At 41.9% G+C, this 16,962-nt stretch overlaps 1 protein-coding gene across 1 annotated transcript in view; it reads right to left on the reverse strand.

The window, feature by feature from the left end:
* Nucleotides 1–16,962, reverse strand: part of BRINP2 (BMP/retinoic acid inducible neural specific 2) — a 114,097-nt gene that overhangs the window by 13,633 nt on the left and 83,502 nt on the right. The window contains exons 3-4 of the mRNA XM_002809768.6: nucleotides 15,049–15,239; nucleotides 13,774–13,982 (exon numbers count right to left, since the gene is read on the reverse strand). Of these exons, the coding sequence (XP_002809814.3) occupies nucleotides 13,774–13,982; nucleotides 15,049–15,239 (400 nt within the window). The remainder of the gene's footprint in view (nucleotides 1–13,773; nucleotides 13,983–15,048; nucleotides 15,240–16,962) is intronic.

The following is a 16,962-nucleotide window of genomic DNA, read 5'->3' on the forward strand; positions in this document are numbered from 1 at the left end:
AAGGAGCTTAGAGACAAGTGGAAATGTACTTAAATAACCCCAGCGTTCTGGCTGTTACACATGAGCCTGCCTCCCTCCACATGTGGACACAGGTGCTGAATCATGTTTCTTTATTGGGTAAGTGGGTGATTGGTACTGGTCAGACTGGACTGAGGAAGCAGAGGCAGCCTCATTTCAAGGTGAAGTTTTCACTTTCTTTATGGTGTCGAATTCCCCATATGAAGAGCCATGGCCAATAACTGTCCCAGCTACTCTGGGGAAGTTTGCCCCTCTAAGGTAGGGTGAGCTGCAGGACAGAGGTGGGACACAGGGGTATGGTATTTGGAGGCTTGCCTGTCCCTGCCTACAAGTAAGCTGGTCACTCCATCATCATTGGGTTTTTTACTGGCTTTTCCATCCACTTACTCCTGACTTGGTCACTCACCAACCAGGTCCAGGAAAGAAGGAAGCTAACAAGCCTTAAGTGGGAATAAGATGTTACCCAAAGAGGAGGACAGGCTAGAGAACAGCCACAATAGGAGCTATCCTTTCCTCCCCCTTCTCCCTCCCCCATCCCTACCTGCCACCAATGCTTCTGCTTCCCCGCCCCCCCCACCATCATCTTGTTCATCATGCTGGGCTATCTTTGATGTGATTTTCTGACCTTTACTCTGCTGTTTCTAAAGGTCAGTTCCACAAGAGGACAATCAATTAGGTAAGTCATTGAAAGGGTGTGAGTAACTTCACTTTAATTGTGACACAAGGATGGGAATTAGGAGACAAAGACCATGATCCTTATGCTCATTTCCTGTTAGAGTGAAAAACCCAAAGAGTAAGGAAGGTCCACTCAAGTTTCACTAGTTCCCAAAGTCATAGTGCTTTTCATTGCTATTCTGCTCTGAGACACTGTCTTCTACCTTCAGAAGTAAGGAGGTGAAAAGAATAGAGGGAGCTGGAGAGGGTCCCATTGCATTTATTGCCTGAGTACTGACTTGAGTAAGCAGAATAGCCTGAGACCACCCCCCCAACCCCTTGCCCCAAAGTGAGGGAAACCTCAGCATCTCTGGAGGATTGTTCAAGAAAATACTGCACTTTTCTCTGTAGAAGAAGCAGACAGCTTTGGCAGATTATAAAGAGAGCCTATACAGGCAATGGAGAGTGCAGTTCACTCAGTCACACACTGTTCAAAGAATGCCTCAGATAAGCTTTCAGAAAGGGCTAATAATTGTGTGCTAATTGGTCTGTTGACAGAGACCATCCTGCCTTGAGAAAGCCCTGATGGATCTCAGGTTCATTAGCATATCCAATTTTCCATAAATACCAGATCGTGCAAACCCTCATTCCAGCCAGTCTGTTCTCCCCACCCTCCACTCTCCACTTCCAGGCTGCTCTTGTCCTACCTAAGGGGACACCTGAAAACTAAGAGCAGAGTGAAATGGGCTTCTAATTGTGAGCAATCAGACTGGGATGGGAGAACAGAGCTGATGGTGTATGTGCTTAAAAAAGCTGCAAATTGTGTTTTAGCAGCTCTCAGTAAAACTCAACGATTATTTCTGATTAAATTCTTTGCATTTTAAATGAAAAAAAAAAAAAAAAAAAAGCTGCAAATTGAATCCCAGGCTGCTGCAGCAAGGAATTTGGACAAGTCACCTTTAAGGAGGTTTTGTGAGAAACACTCTTTTTCCATCCTGGGGTCCACCTGAACTTTTGTGTGAACTCCCTTCAGTCAGCTTGTGAGCATGTCAAGCCCTCCCCACCAAGTCCCTTGCCTTCAACTAAATAGAGGGTGAGCTATAATTTAGAAACAAGCTCCTTCCCTCCTTTGTGGCTCTAATCCCTTCTGGGGACTTATGGACAGGATGTCTATGTATACAACCCTTTACAGTGTGCAAAGTGTTCGCTGTGCTCTGTATCATTTGGTGACACCCCAACCCTATGGCAGAGCCAAGAGTGATATTCACAGTATTTATCAGCAGGTAGAATGGAAGCACATTGACTCATCAGAAGGGATGGCAGCCCTAGTACCAGGGCAGGGCTCTAGAGGCCTCCTGAGGTATACTCTCCCTTTGGTTACCATCAAAAGGAAATCTGGGGGCTGCAGGGGAGGAGTAAATGTGGTTAGGGCAGTACATGGGGGTTGGAGTGAAGACTATTCACTGGCTGTATAGAAGTGTTTCAATATTTTAAAAACTGATGTAACCATATCAGCTGAATGTAAGCCCTGTGTGCAGGTGAGTCAGATAGTTGGTAATATGTATCATGGATGAGAGAAATAGAGTTCAATGACTTCTCAAGGTCATAGGAATAGACAGCATCAAGGCAAAAACCAATCCCAAGTCTTCTTACTTGAATAAGTTTGTTTCCCACTAAACCATGTAAGTCCGCCTTCACCTCTCAAGTATTTTATGAAACATCTTGCCACATGCCAGACAACACTCAAAAGGGAACTGGAGCTGTGTACCTGCCACAGAGTTTCTGCTGCTCTAAGACCTAGTGTCATGGTGAGTGTATGTGTCAGGAGGGAGATAGGCATGTAAACATCTTCAATGTAAAGTGACAAATTCTGCAATAGAGGTGTGTGCCAATTCAGGTAAACCTTCCAACAGAGGGGGATGTTCAGTGAGGTCTTAAGGAATACATTAGATAAACAAAAAGGTGCATATGTCCATGTTAGTGCAAAGAAGTTGTTAAGTAAGGGTAGTAAGTGCACATCTGCTTAGGGGAACAAGAAACAGGCAGATATGCTGGGGAGCTTTTCCTCCACCAAGGCAGAGTAGGTAAGCAGATTCTCCCATCCCAACTCCATCCACCTCTCTCAAGAGTAATGAATGTGCTGGAAGCCAGCTGCTGAGTAGAGGGAGGTAGGTGGCAGGTGTCGTAGCACCAACAAAAGAGTGTTAGCTAGCAAGGATGTGCTGCTCTGTATATCCAGGCTATTGGCCTTGGCTATATGGATCTGTAAGTACAAAGTGTGTGAGAGCAAAGAAATGTTCCCTGGCAGAGAACTTTACTGCCAGGACAAAATGGGCAGGTCAATCCCATAAAGTGAGCAGAACTGTGGGGTGGGATGCCAACACACACCTTTGCTCCTTAGTCTAGCAATGGGTCCTTGAAGAGGCCACATCAGGTCTCTAGACCTTGCTAAGTTATGTAAATATGAAAATTTGAAGAGATGAAGGTGGAACAAAATCATCCTTGTTTTTTCATGGTTTTCTTCCTAGGGAGAGAACCCATTGTATTCACAGACAGAAAAAAATCCCAGGTCAGTCAGCCCAGTGGAAGCTGAATATTCATCTCACTTTCAATATGTTCTTAGAGAATCTTCAAAAAGTGGTTTCCAAGGATGGTGACCTCTTTTGAGGAGATGGGCAGTGGCTCTAATTCTGGAAAGTACATTCATAGGTACTATAAAAAATGTAGTTTGGGCTATCTAACCACCTTTAACTCCACCACCCACAGACTGCTTAAGAGGTGGGTCCAGAAAGCCATAGTTACAACTATGCAAGCCCAACTCTTTGTATTAAACTAAGGGTAGAGTCTGAACTAGATTCTTTCTCAAGAGAATTGAAAACTATGATACTGAAAGAAAAAATTTACAAGGTGATTGTAGATACTCATAAAATTCAAATAATAAAGAATTATAAAGCACCTAAAATATGCCAGGAACCAAGGATATGGCAATGAACAAAGTAGTGATCTCTGCCATGGTGGCATTGACCAAGAGATAAAACAGAAAGATTATATTCAGCCAGAGTCAACTCCACAGCAAGCCAAAGTTACATGTAAGTTGAAGTCATCGAGGTACAGAAAAGTATGGAATAAATAGATAAAAGATCTCCAACTAGGGAAGCAAGAAGGTGACACAGATGGAGATGAAAAAGTAGTGACATGTATTTCAACAAAAAACAAAAAGAATAACCTGGTAGAATGACCATACTTTTCCAAGTTCCGTGTGCCTAGGTTAGATCTAGTGTCTAGTCCTTGGACAGCTGTGATATTTTTCACCAGAGTTCTCTTAATAAACTATTCTTATATTCAAGCTACCTTGAGTAGATTTCTGTTTCTTTCAACTAAGCATGCTTACATGTACTTGCGTACACACTGAGCAGAAGAACCTAATCTGTGGAAAATGCCATGTCCAGGGACTCATTCATTAACTCAGCAAACCTTTACCCATTGCCCACAGTATGGGAAGGTCTGTACTTTTATTGGGAAATCATAGTTGAACAAGACCCAGCCTCTTCCACAAGGACCTCATAGTCTCATATGGAAGTCATCATGTTAGCTGACATACGTTCAGTTTTACAGTTCAAATGATATGCCTTATAAAAGAGGCATATGTTTGAAACCCCAAAGAGGGGCATTCGACTACCTTGGGAGTTAGGAAAGGCTTCACAAAAGAGTTACTTTTTTTTTTTTTTTTTTTTTAGAGTGAGTCTCCCACTGTCTCCCAGGCTGGAGTGCAGTGGCGCGATCTCGGCTCACTGCAAGTTCCGTCCCGCCAGTTCACGCCATCCTCCTTCCTCACCCTCCCGAGTAGCTGGGACTACAGGCGCCCGCCACCACGCCCAGCTAATTTTTTTGTATTTTTAGTAGAGACTGGGTTTCACCATGTTAGCCAGGATGGTCTCGATCTCCTGACCTCATGATCCACCCGCCTCGGCCTCCCAAAGTGCTGGGATTACAGGCCTGAGCCACCGCGCCCGGCCAAAAGTTACGTTTTTAAGCTGAGCAAAGGGTGAGGGGGAGCCATTCAGGTGAACAGACAAGCATTACAAGTAAAGCAAACAGCAAGTGCCGGGAAAGTGAGATATGAGAACATGACATATTTGAGTAAAGCCTGATATTTAGGTATGATTGGGTTATACAATATGAATGGAAGGTGAAGAGTAGAGCAGGGAGTACGGGGTTGAGAAAAGTACCAAAGGACTTGTTAAAAATGAAACTAGAAAGACAGCAGAGACAGATTTTCAATAGTCACATCGTTTAGTTAAGAACAGGAATTAATCTTTTTCACACTCCAGCAGTGCCATGGTTAATACTATTTTTTTTTTTTTTTTTTTTTTGAGGCAGAGTCTCACTCTGTCACCCAGGCTGGAATGCAGTGGCGCAATCGCCACTCACTGCAAGCTCCGCCTCCTGGGTTCATGCCATTCTCCTGCCTCAGCCTCCCAAGTAGCTGGGACTACAGGCGCCTGCCACCACGCCCAGCTAACTTTTTGTATTTTTAGTAGAGATAGGGGTTCACCATGTTAGCCAGGATGGTCTCAATCTCCTGACCTCGTGATCTGCCCACCTCAGCCTCCCAAAGTGCTAGGATTACAGGCGTGAGCCACCACAGCTGGCCTACACTTTATTATTAAACCTCATGGAAAACTTCAAGATAGAAACTATTTTAATTGTACAACAATTTTAGGATGAGTAAACTGAGGTTCTGAGAAGTTTGGCAACTTGTTCAAAGCCCCACCATGAACAATGGCAGAACTCAGATTCTTGGGTTGGAGCCTATGTTCTTTCCATTGCATCACCCTGCCACCCAGGATGGGGAACAATAGTTTGGGCTCTGTCCCACGTACAGTTTGGAGCCACTGAAGCATTTTAGGCAGGGAGCAATATGATACAATATGATATGATGATTTGCACTCATGGTAGCAGCCTAGAGGTTGAATCAGGGAGAAGAGCTGAGAATAAAGATAAGAAAACTACCTAACAGGATAATGCAAGAAAATCAGGTAAGAGTTGATGAAGTCCTAGATTAAGGAAATGGCAGTGGGCATGAAGAAGGGACAAAGGGCATTTTGAAGACATATGCAAGAGTGTGATTATATTGCCTAGGTTTTCTTCTATGGTTTTTATGGTTTTAGGTCTTAATGTTTAAGTCTTTAATCCATCTTGAGTTAATTTTTGTTTAAGGTGTAAGGAAGGGGTCCAGTTTCGGTTTTCTGCTTAAGGCTAGCCAGTTTTCCCAGCACCACTTATTAAATAGGGGAATCCTTTCCCCATTTGTTGTTTTTGTCAGGTTTGTCAAAGATCAGATGGTTGTAGATGTGTGGCATTATTTCTAAGGCCTCTGTTCTGTTCCATTGGTCTATATATCTGTTTTGGTACAAGTACCATGCTATTTTGGTTACTGTAGCCTTGTAGTATAGTTTGAAGTCAGGTAACATGATGCCTCCAGCTTCGTTCTTTTTACTTAGGATTGTCTTGGCTATGTGGGCTCTTTTTTGTTTCCATATGAAATTTAAAGTAGTTTTTTCTAACTCTGTGAAGAAAGTCAATGGTAGCTTGTTGGGGATAGCATTGAATCTATAAATTACTTTGGGCAGTATGACCATTTTCATGATATTGATTCTTCCTATCCATGAACATGGAATGTTTTTCCATTTGTTGGTTTCCTCTCTGATTTCCTTGAGCAGTGGTTTGTAATTCTCCTTGAAGAGGTCCTTCACATCCCTTGTAAGTTGTATTCCTAGGTATTTTATTCTCTTTGTAGAAATTGTGAATGGGAGTTCACTCATGATTTGGCTGTTTGTCTATTATTGGTGTATAGGAATGCTTGTGATTTTTGCACATTGATTTTGTATCCTGAGACTTTGCTGAAGTTGCTTATCAGCTTAAGGAGATTTTGGGCTGAGACGATGGGGTTTTCTAAATATACAATCATGTCATCTGCAAACAGAGATAATTTGGCTTCCTCTTTTCCTATTTGAATATTCTTTATTTCTTTCCCTTGCCTGACTGCCCTGGCCAGAACTTCCAATACTAGCTAAATAGGAGTGGTCAGAGAGGACATCCTTGTCTTGTGCCAATTTTCAAAGGGATGGCTTCCAGCTTTTGCCCATTCAGTATGATATTGGCTGTGGGTTTGTCATAAATAGCTATTATTATTGTGAGATGCGTTCCATCAATACCTAGTTTATTGAGATTATAGTGATGAATCAAGGAATTTAAGAAAATGAGGCCATTAAAGAGTGAAGAAAATGTAAAGTTGGTCAGGTCAAGGAATAGGAAGGAACATAAATGGGATCTTTAAGTTGCAGACCCAATGCCTACCTTTCATTTTCTGATATGATCCATTTTTCTCCAACTTTGACACAGTCCCCTACAGGACTAAATGGGGAGAGAGGCTTTCACAGAGTTCTGTCTTCTTGGTAAAACCTACTCCATGCCACAGTGATTTCTGGGTGGCAGTGAGAGCCAGCTTGAGACTCACAGCCATAATTATAACATAAGATCACTCAGCATAGTTTTAAGTTTTATCAGCTGCATTTAGCAGTTCACGTACAGGAAGGCATGGAATAGATGGAGAGTTGGATTTAACCAGGATGTGTGTGTATACATGATGAAAGATAAAAGAGGGAAGAGAGTTAAGAGTAAAAAAATCACATCAGTGATTTTTTAAATCATTTTAAACTGTCTAAGATATTAGTCTCTCAAATATACCCTACCTCCCTGTTAATAGAAAGTCATCCTCATCTCTTCTACTCTCATTCTAGACTCTGCAAGTTCCCTAATCTCACCTCTTCTCTTCAGTTAACTTCCACTGTGCTCTGTGGATCTCGTGATCAGTTCTTAGCAAAATCCCATATAATCTCAACTACTTCTCAAGAGTGCACTTTGCCTTTCGGTTCTAACAACGATGTAGCTGGCCCTAAGGACATAGGTTCCCCTGCAGCCTTCTCTAGCAATGGCCATCTCATTTCCCAACCCCCATGCTCCTGGGCATGGAAGTAAGGAAGGCGCTCCCTTGTGATATCCTGAACACTGTTCCTTCCTCCTCTCTAATGATCTCTGGCTCCTTTGAAGCCAGAACCACTAGACTCTTAGCACCCACTACCTGTCCTCATTGCGGTTTATTTTTCTTGTTACTTTGCCTCATTCATTGCCATTAATTGATTACAGAGGGAATGCAGTCACTAATAAAATTAGGTTCCATGGCATAGTATTCCTTCTATAATCTCAATATTAGGCATCACCCAGTTATACTTGCTCTAGTCTCTTTCCCTAATGAATTATCAAACCTACTTAGACTTTTAACCTTTATACCTGACCAGCTTTTCACTTTCTAGCATCCTCAAAGGCCTCTTTTCATTCCTTGACTGAATTATATTCCATGGTCCATTACTGTAATCACTCCTTTGTGTATACTCTCAACTCTCTTCCGTCTTTTATCTTTCGCCACGTATATACACACATCTTTGTTAAATCCAACTCTTTGTCTATTCCATGCCTACCTATACATGAACAGCTAAATGTAGCTGATAAAACTTACAACTATGCTGACTGGTCTCATGTTATAATTATGACCACCAAAGCGGGCTCTCAGTGCTACCCAGAAATCTACTACGTTTATCTAGTCAACCAACACTCTTAACTCTTATTCTCAAAAGACCATTTCATAGATTATTTTCCCAACTATTCCCTTTTCTTCCTGTTAGCCAAAGACTTTCCTTCTGTTAAACCTAGGAAATCAAGAAGAAGAAGCCAATCAGAAGAAAACAACAGCAATATCTCACCATGCAACTAACATCCTGCTGCATTTGTTTTTGTGCCCTCTGCATTGCTGCCTGTTACGAAGGATGAAACACTCAAGCTCCTGGGTAAGAACAACCTCTTTGCTCCTACGATTATCTTCTGTCTCTCCTACATCATCACTTTCTCCCTCTCTATGGAGTTTTTTTTTTTTTTTTCAGACAGAGTCTTACTCTGTTACCAGGCTGGAGTGCAGTGGCACAATCTCAGCTCACTGCAACCTCCGTCTCCTGGGTTCAGGTGATTCTCCTGCCTCAGCCTACCAAGTAGCTGGGACTACAGGGGTGCACCACCATGCCCAGCTAATTTTTGTATTTTTAGTCGAGATGGGGTTTCACCATGTTGGCCAGGATGGTCTTGATCTCTTGACCTTGTGATCCACCCACCTTGGCCTCTAAAAGTGCTAGGATTACAGGCATGAGCCACAGCGCCCAGCCTATGGAGTTATTTTAATCAGTATATCAATATGCTGTAACAGCTCCCATCTTAAAAACAAAAGCACACCCTCCCGTGACCCCACATCGCTCCCCAGTTATCACTCATTTTTCCATTTGCCTTTACTGCAAAAGGATTGTTTCTACTCATATCTGATTCCTCACTTTGCTTCCTTCCTCGAGTTTTCTTCACTTGGCCTTTTGTACTCTTCATGTACTGAGCCACTCTTCTCCAGGTTACCAGTGACCTCCATGTCACCAAATTGAAGGTCGAGTCTCAATCTTCACCTTAGTGACTGCTCAACAGCCACAGTTGCCAGTTCCTTCTTTTGTGAAAAACATTCTTTACGTGGCTTTGGGAGCCCACTTTGGTTCCCTTCATACTCTCTGTTCTGTCTCAGTCTTCTTCATTGGATCCTCTCTTCTTCCCCATTTATGAATATTAGAGTGCTTCACAACTCAGCCCTAGGGCCACTTTCCTACTTGCACTCACTCCTTGAGTGATCTCATTTCATTTTCTCCCATAGTTGTAAATACCCACTACACATGTGTATATATTTGTATACCAAATTTCCATCTTCAATCATGGCCTTTCTCTTGAAATCCTGGTGTTTGTGTCCAACTGACTGTTAGATTTCTCTACTAAGATGTCTGATAGGAATGTCACATTCAACATGTCTAAAACCAAATTCTTGATTTATTTATTTCAGATCTGTACCTCCTCCCAGCGTTGTCCTTCTCAGTAAATGGAATCACTGTTCATTTGATTGCTCAGGCCATAAATCTTGCAGTAAACCTTTATTCCTTTCTTCCAATCCATTGTCTGATTGCATAGGCTCTATCATTAAAATATATTCTGAATATGCCAACTTCTCACCACCTCTGTGACACCAGCTTTGTCCAAGCCACAATTATGTCTTACCTTTACCACTGCAATAGTCACTGCACTGGTCTCCAGGATCCCCCTTTCTTTCTGCTTCCTAATCAGTAAGGCCTTCATGATATGGCCCCTGCAACCTCTATAAACTCATCTTTCACTTCATTTCTCTCCTGACTGCATGCCAGCCTCACTGCCTTTCTGGATCATACAAAGTACACTGCCCTGCCACTTTAGGGCACTTGTACCTGTTCTGTCCTTGGTCTGTGATGTTTGGGGCTTACTCCCTCACTTCATTCAGGTCTCTGCTTAAGTGGCATTCCTTGGACAGGTCTTCCCTAAACTCCACATCCCCATCACCCTTTATCTTCTTACTTTGCTTCATTTCTTCATATCATTCATCCCACCTGGCATTATACAGGTGTACCTCAGAGATATTATGGGTTCAGCTTTAGACCACTGTAATAAAGCAAATATCACAATAAGGCAAGTCACGCACATGTTTTGGTTTCCCAGTGCCATATGAAAGTTATGTTTACACTATACTGTAGTCTATTAAGTGTTCAATAGCATTATGTCTGAACAAACAAGGTACATACCTTAATTAAATAATATGTTATTGCTAGAAAATGCTAATGATCATCTGAGCCATCAGCCAGTTGTTGGAATCTTTTTGCTGGTGGAGTGTCCTGCCTTGATGTTGATGGCTGCTGACTGATCAGGGTAGTGGTTGCTGAAGGTTGGGTTGGCTGTGGCAATTTCTTAAACCAAGACAACAATGAAGTTTGCTGCATCAATGGACTCTTCCTTTCATGAGAGATTTCTCTGTAGCATGTGACACTATTTGATAGCATTTTACCACCAATAGAACTTCTTTCAAAATTGGAGTCTATCCTCTGGATCCCTGCCACTGCTTTATCAACTAAGTTTATGAAATATTCTAAACGCTTTGTTGTCATTTCAACAACATTCATAGTATCATCACCAGGAGTATATTCCCTCTCAAGAAACCACTTTCTTTGCTCATTCATAAGAAGCAACTCATCATTTATTCACGTTTTATCATAAGATTGCAGCAATTCAGTCACATCTTCAGGCTCTACATTTTATTTCAGTTCTCTTCCTATTTCTACTACATATACAATTACTTCCTCCACTGAGGAAAGACATCCTCAAAGACATCCATGAGGGTTGGAATCAACTTCTTCCAAGCTCCTGTTAATGATATTTTGACATCCCCCTATGAATTACAAATGTTCATAATGGCATCTAGAATAGTGTTATTTCTAAATGATTTTCAATTTACTTTGCCCAGATTTGTCAGAGGAATCACTATCTATGGCAGCCTTTACCTTACAAAAACATTTTTAAATAAGACTTGGAAGTCACAATTACTCCTTGATTCATTGGCTACCGAATGGATGTTGTGTTTGCAGGCATAAAAACAATATTAATCTCCTTGTACATCTCCATCAGAGCTCTTGGGTGAGCAAGTATATTGTAAATCAGAAGTGATATTTTGAAAGAATTTTTTTCTGAGTAGTAGGTCTCAACCATGGGCTTAAGATAGTTGATAAACCATGCTGTAAACAAATATGCTGTCATCGAGGCTGGATTGTTCCATTTATAGAGCACTGGCAAAGGAGATTCAGCATAATTCTTAAGGGCCCTAGGATTTTCAGAATGCTAAATGAGTCTTGGCTTCAATTTAAAGTGACCAGCTATATTAGCCTGTAAGAAGAAAGTCAGCTTGTCCTTTGAAGCTTTGAAGCCAGGCATTGACTTACCCTCCTGAGCTATGAAAGTCCTCAATGTCATCTTCTTCCAGTAGAATGCAGTGTCATCTACACTGAAAATCTGTTGTTTAGTGTAGCCACCCTCATCAATGATCTTTGCTAGATCTGGATAACCTGCTGCAGTTTCTAAATCAGCAATTACTGCTGCATCTTGTTCTTGTATATCATGGAGATGGGTTCTTTCCTCCAATCTCATGAACCAACCTATGCTAGCTTCAAACATTTTCTGTAGCTTTTTGACCCCTCTCAGTCTGCATAGAATTAACCAGAGTTAGGGTCTTACTCTGGATTAGGCTTTGGCTTCAGGGAATGTTGTAGCTGGTGTGATCTTCTATCCAGACCACTCAAATTTCCTTCATATCAGCAAGAAGGCTGTTTGGCTTTTTTTATCATTCTTGTATTCACCGGAGTAGCACTTTTAATGTCTTTCAAGGACTTTTTCTTTGCATTTGCAACTTGGCTAACTGTTTGTTGCAAGTGGCCTAGGTTTTGGCCTTTCTCAGCTTTTGACATGCCTTCCTCACTATGCTTAATCATTTCTAGCTTTTGATTTCAAGTGAGAGATGTCTGACTCTTTCTTTCACTGGAAAACTTAGAAGCCATTAAGGTTAATAATTGGCCTAATTTCAATATTGTTGTGTCTCAGGGAATAGGGAGGCCTGAGAAAAGCGAGAGAGATAGGGGAACAGCCAGTTGGTGGACCAGTCAGAACACACATCATTTATTGACGAAGTTTGTTATCTCATATGGGTGCAATTTGTGACACTCCAAAACAATTATAAAAGTGACATTAAAGGTCACATATCACAGATCACCATAACAGATAAAATAACAATGCAAAAGTTTAAAATACTGTGAGAATTATCAGAGATACAAAGTAAGCACATGCTGTTGGAAAAATAATGCCAAAAATAGTGCCAGTAGACTTGTTTGACATAGCGTTGCCATAAACCTTCAATTTGTAAAAAAAAAAAAAAAAAAAACACAGTATCTGCAAAGTGCAGTGAAGCAAACCATAACAAAATGAGCTATTGCCTGTATATTTATGAATTATCTCTCTGCTATTAGAATTCAAGCTTTATCAGGGCAGGGACTTTACGACAAAAGTTCACTCTTGTATTCTCAGGACCTCAAACAGTGCCTGGCAAATAATAGGTGCTCAGTAAATATTTATTGAATTAATTAATAAAAAAACAAAATTTGCTTGTGAGTTTCAGATGGAATAAAAGCAGGATATAAGACAACTTTGAAGTCTTTTCAATACCTTAACATTATGCTTAGAATTTTTAAAAAACTGTATCTCAAGTACAGTATTTTCACTGGTTTTCCCTAAAACAACATGAACTTTACTAGAAATCTCTTAGGTATAAGTAGAGAAGATATGATGAAGGTTATAGTTATTAAAGTCACAATAACTATTGATCTTTTAAAAAGATCAATACTCCCCTGTTAAATCTCTCCAGTGGTTTTTCACTGCACTTTGACTTACATTAAAATTCCTTCTCATGGTACATAATCTGGCTCCAGCCAAACCTCATCTTGTCTTTGTTATTCACCTCCCCACCATCTCAGCAGTCTTCTCTGTGCCCCAGCAAGGCATCAGGCTGGTTCCTGCTAAAAGGCCTTAGTACTTACTTAGAACAAGTACTTAGTACTTTGTTCTGTCTGCCTGAACACTTTCCGCTCACTTCTCCACACAGCTGGTTTCTTATCATTCAGAGCTCAAAGTCTAAACCATGAACTCTGATCAAAGTGCCCTCCATGATCAATCTAATAATGATCACATGAACTGCTCCCTCCCCATGCCCCAGGAAATGTACACCTATGACTCTGTCTTGTCTTTATTTATCATTAGAAATGACTTTGTTGTTTTTCCATCCTCCATCAGAGTGCAACCTCTGTGAGCATGGGGACCTTGACTGCCATTCATAGACGTGCGTCTGCTGTAGCCTGCCTCAGAGTGGGTGCTCCGTGAGTGTCTGCTGTGGAATGAATGACCCCATCGTGTCTGAAGGCTGGCTGTGTCTTCACCCGAAAGCTTCTTTTCCTCTTCCATCAGTCGGCCCAGCTGACCTAGAGATGGTTGAGGCTCTGGCCTCCCCCTGGTTCCTCAGTGCTTCCCACACCCCCTGCCCTGTACCTCTCAGGTCATTACCTTGATGGCCCCCGTGGCTATCTGGATATGGTGCAGCCGTCGCAGCGTGCTCTCTCTGTCGATGAAGTAGGAGGCGGCCAGCTGGTGCAGGGTCTCCAGGGACACAGCTGTGCTGTTCCCACTGCCCCCAATTATAGAGGCACCTCCTGTTGTCTCTGTCTTTCTTCCCAGTTTCCGCTTGTCCACAAAAATGGTCAGGGACTCTTCTCCTATGGTGAACAACACGTGTGTATGGGTGAGGCTCTCTGATCTCGAATCCCCTACTAATAGGAACATAAAACCCTTGGCCAGGATAGACACAGCTGAGAGAGAGTGCAGCCCCTGCTGCCAAGCTCTTCCCCGAGCCCTTACCATCTTTAGAAGAAGCTCATCAGAGGGAGCCACAGGCCAGCGGCCTCGCTGCCTGAAAGGCCCTCTTCCAAAGCTCAGTCCCCCTGCCCTCAACTTATCTGTTTAACATCTTCTATTGAACTCTGTCTCAAGCAATCCACCTCCATAGGGGAGACACAATTCTCTCTCTCAAGTTGTTTACGAGGAGTCTTCGTGGCTTTTTCTGATCCCTCAGGAAGGGCAAAAGCCTTGAAGCTGCATCTCCCTCCTCCCCATCAAACACTCAACACCTGCCGCGTGCCGACAGCTGACCTGAGCCCTGGGAGAGCTTGTTTTAGTCGATTGGACAGTGAGCTAAATGTTATAATAAATCCTGCTTCCTTCTTCCCAGGGCAGAGGGAACTCTGCATCTTCAGAGCTTTTGATCCTGCCCTGGGTCCTAGCCCACAGTGCTCCACCCTACCCCCACTCTCCGCCCCACAAGAGGATAATTCATCAGCCCAGAACCACTGGAGTTGGTTTGGACAGTTTCCAATCTTTACAGAGAGAAAGAGGGGTCAGGGACTCCAGGGACTTCGACTTCTTTGCCTGTGGGTCTGACCATTGTAGCCACAGCAAACATTAGAAAGGGGCGAAGCCTCAGGGGTTGGGTGACTCAGCGGAGCGAAAACTGGGAGTGCCCCCTGCTGGCAAGTGCTTTTTAGGAGCCTGTCCACCTCCAACCGCCATACCCAACTTCCCCTCCTCAGGCAATAAGCAAATAGAGACGCTCTGGGGTAAATTGAAATGTCAAGAGACTGCACTGTTTTCAAATGCACCAGAAAGACTTCTCAGGCATTAAAAGGCCCGGAAGAACAAAAGACTGTTGGAGCTACACTACACGAGTCTTAACGTTATTTCCAATGGTCTGGCAACCAATTAGCTTGGGATTGTGATGTTGCTTACCTCCAAGGGTGGCAGAAAGTAAGAAATGAGTGCCGTACTTTTTAATCAGATTTTCTGTAACCTGTTGCAGATTGGGTCTCCTTCCAAGGAGGCGAATGTTCCGGATAAACTCTGGGGCAAGAGGCAATGGCAAACTGAAGAAGTCCTTCCTTTCTAGAGCCAAGTTGTTCACCTTCCAACGGGCAAACTCCCTGGAGGAAAAGCCAAGGGATAAGGAAAAGCTGACATCGTTTCAGAGCAAGAGGCATAAAATCTGAAGTAGGTAATGTTCTTCCTCCACTTGCAGCCACTCATCTCCTCTCAGCCCACATCCCCTCAGCTGGAGGTGCCCAGAGCCTGGAAGAGGCCCCTTGGCCTCTCACCTGGCCTGTCATTCACATGCTGTAAGAAAGCTCTGTCTCCACTGACCTCCATCAGAGCCTCTCCCAGCCAACTTTCTCTTCAGACAGTAGTTGATTAGCTTATTCACATGAAGTCATGGTTTACAGTGTCGAGTAGTAGAAAAAACAAACATTGGAACAGTGGTTTGCAAAGATGTGATCTAATCACAGTTGTCTTACAGTGAATGAGTCACATCACCTCTCATGGCCTCAGTTACTCACCTGTGAAGTCAGGAAGCTTGCTCTAGAACCACTGCCCTCACATTTTGATCTCTGATCCCCTTCATACTGTTAAAAATTATTGAATCCCCATATTTGTACATGTGGCTTAGAGCTATTGAGATTTACCATTTTAGAAATTAAAACTGAGAAAATCAACATTTATTTGTTATTTCACTTAGAGATAACATTAATAAACCCATTACATATAACATAACATTTTCATGACAACTGTATGTTCTGAAACAAAACAAATTTAGCAAGGAGAGTGGCATGGCTTTGCATGTTTGCAAATCTCTTTAATATCAGGCTTAGCAGAAAAGAGCTGCACTCTCATATTTGCTTCTACTTCCATCTGTTTTCATAATTGTGGATTTTCATCTTTGGTACTACACTAAACTAAACAGATGGTAGTTTCTTAAAGGTTAGTTACAATATGGAATCTGAAATCATATCAGTGAACTTTTCATGCTTTGTTACATTAAATCCAGTGTTCTATATTATAATTTGAATGGATCTTTTTATCCTGCATAATGTTGTAACATCATGTGTTGGTCATCTGGAAAATATCAGGTCACCGAGTTATGCAGATCTTCCACATTTTGACACTTTTCATTATATAACATTAAAACATCTCACTATTTAATATCATGACCAATCTCTTCAACGTCTTTAAATATTAGGAAAATGTCAAGTTCATGAGGATGAATGCAAGTTTTCTAAAATTTGAATTTTCATTTAAAAGCTTAAATTTTATTATTGGCAACAAATACTGTCAGTTGTTTTCCTTGCAGAGGCTGGCTTAATTCATTTTTTTTTTTTTTTGAGAAATGCCTGCTAGACACTCAAGTCTGAATAATCATAATTTGTTGCTTGTGCTTTCAAGAAAAAATGGAGTTCCATGAAGAAAGTGGCTAGTTCAGCTTGCAACTCAACCACAAAAGTATTTTTCCTTGAGATAATTATAGTAGTTAAGTAGCCTCAGATTTGCTTTATGTGCACTTCCCATTTCATCTTACAGAATATTAAAAACACATGTACCCAAGGGTCAGGATTTAATAAAAGTAATAAATGTTACTGCTTTAAGGACATTCTTAAGTGAAGATAGTGTGTGTGTGTGTGTGTGTGTGTGTGTGTTTGTGTATGTGTGCGCGCATGTGTGTTTATGCGTTTAGGTGCAAGTGTGTAATGATGAAGGATACGTGACTCTTAGTGTTATGTGGTATGACTGCTTTTATTCAAATTAAAGTACCAGCAGTTTTATTTTGTACCTTCAGTGCTAATGTCAACATGAACACTCTGAAATAGACTAAGA

The sequence above is a fragment of the Pongo abelii genome, chromosome 1 (assembly GCF_028885655.2).
Source record: "Pongo abelii isolate AG06213 chromosome 1, NHGRI_mPonAbe1-v2.0_pri, whole genome shotgun sequence".
Taxonomy (NCBI): domain Eukaryota; kingdom Metazoa; phylum Chordata; class Mammalia; order Primates; family Hominidae; genus Pongo; species Pongo abelii.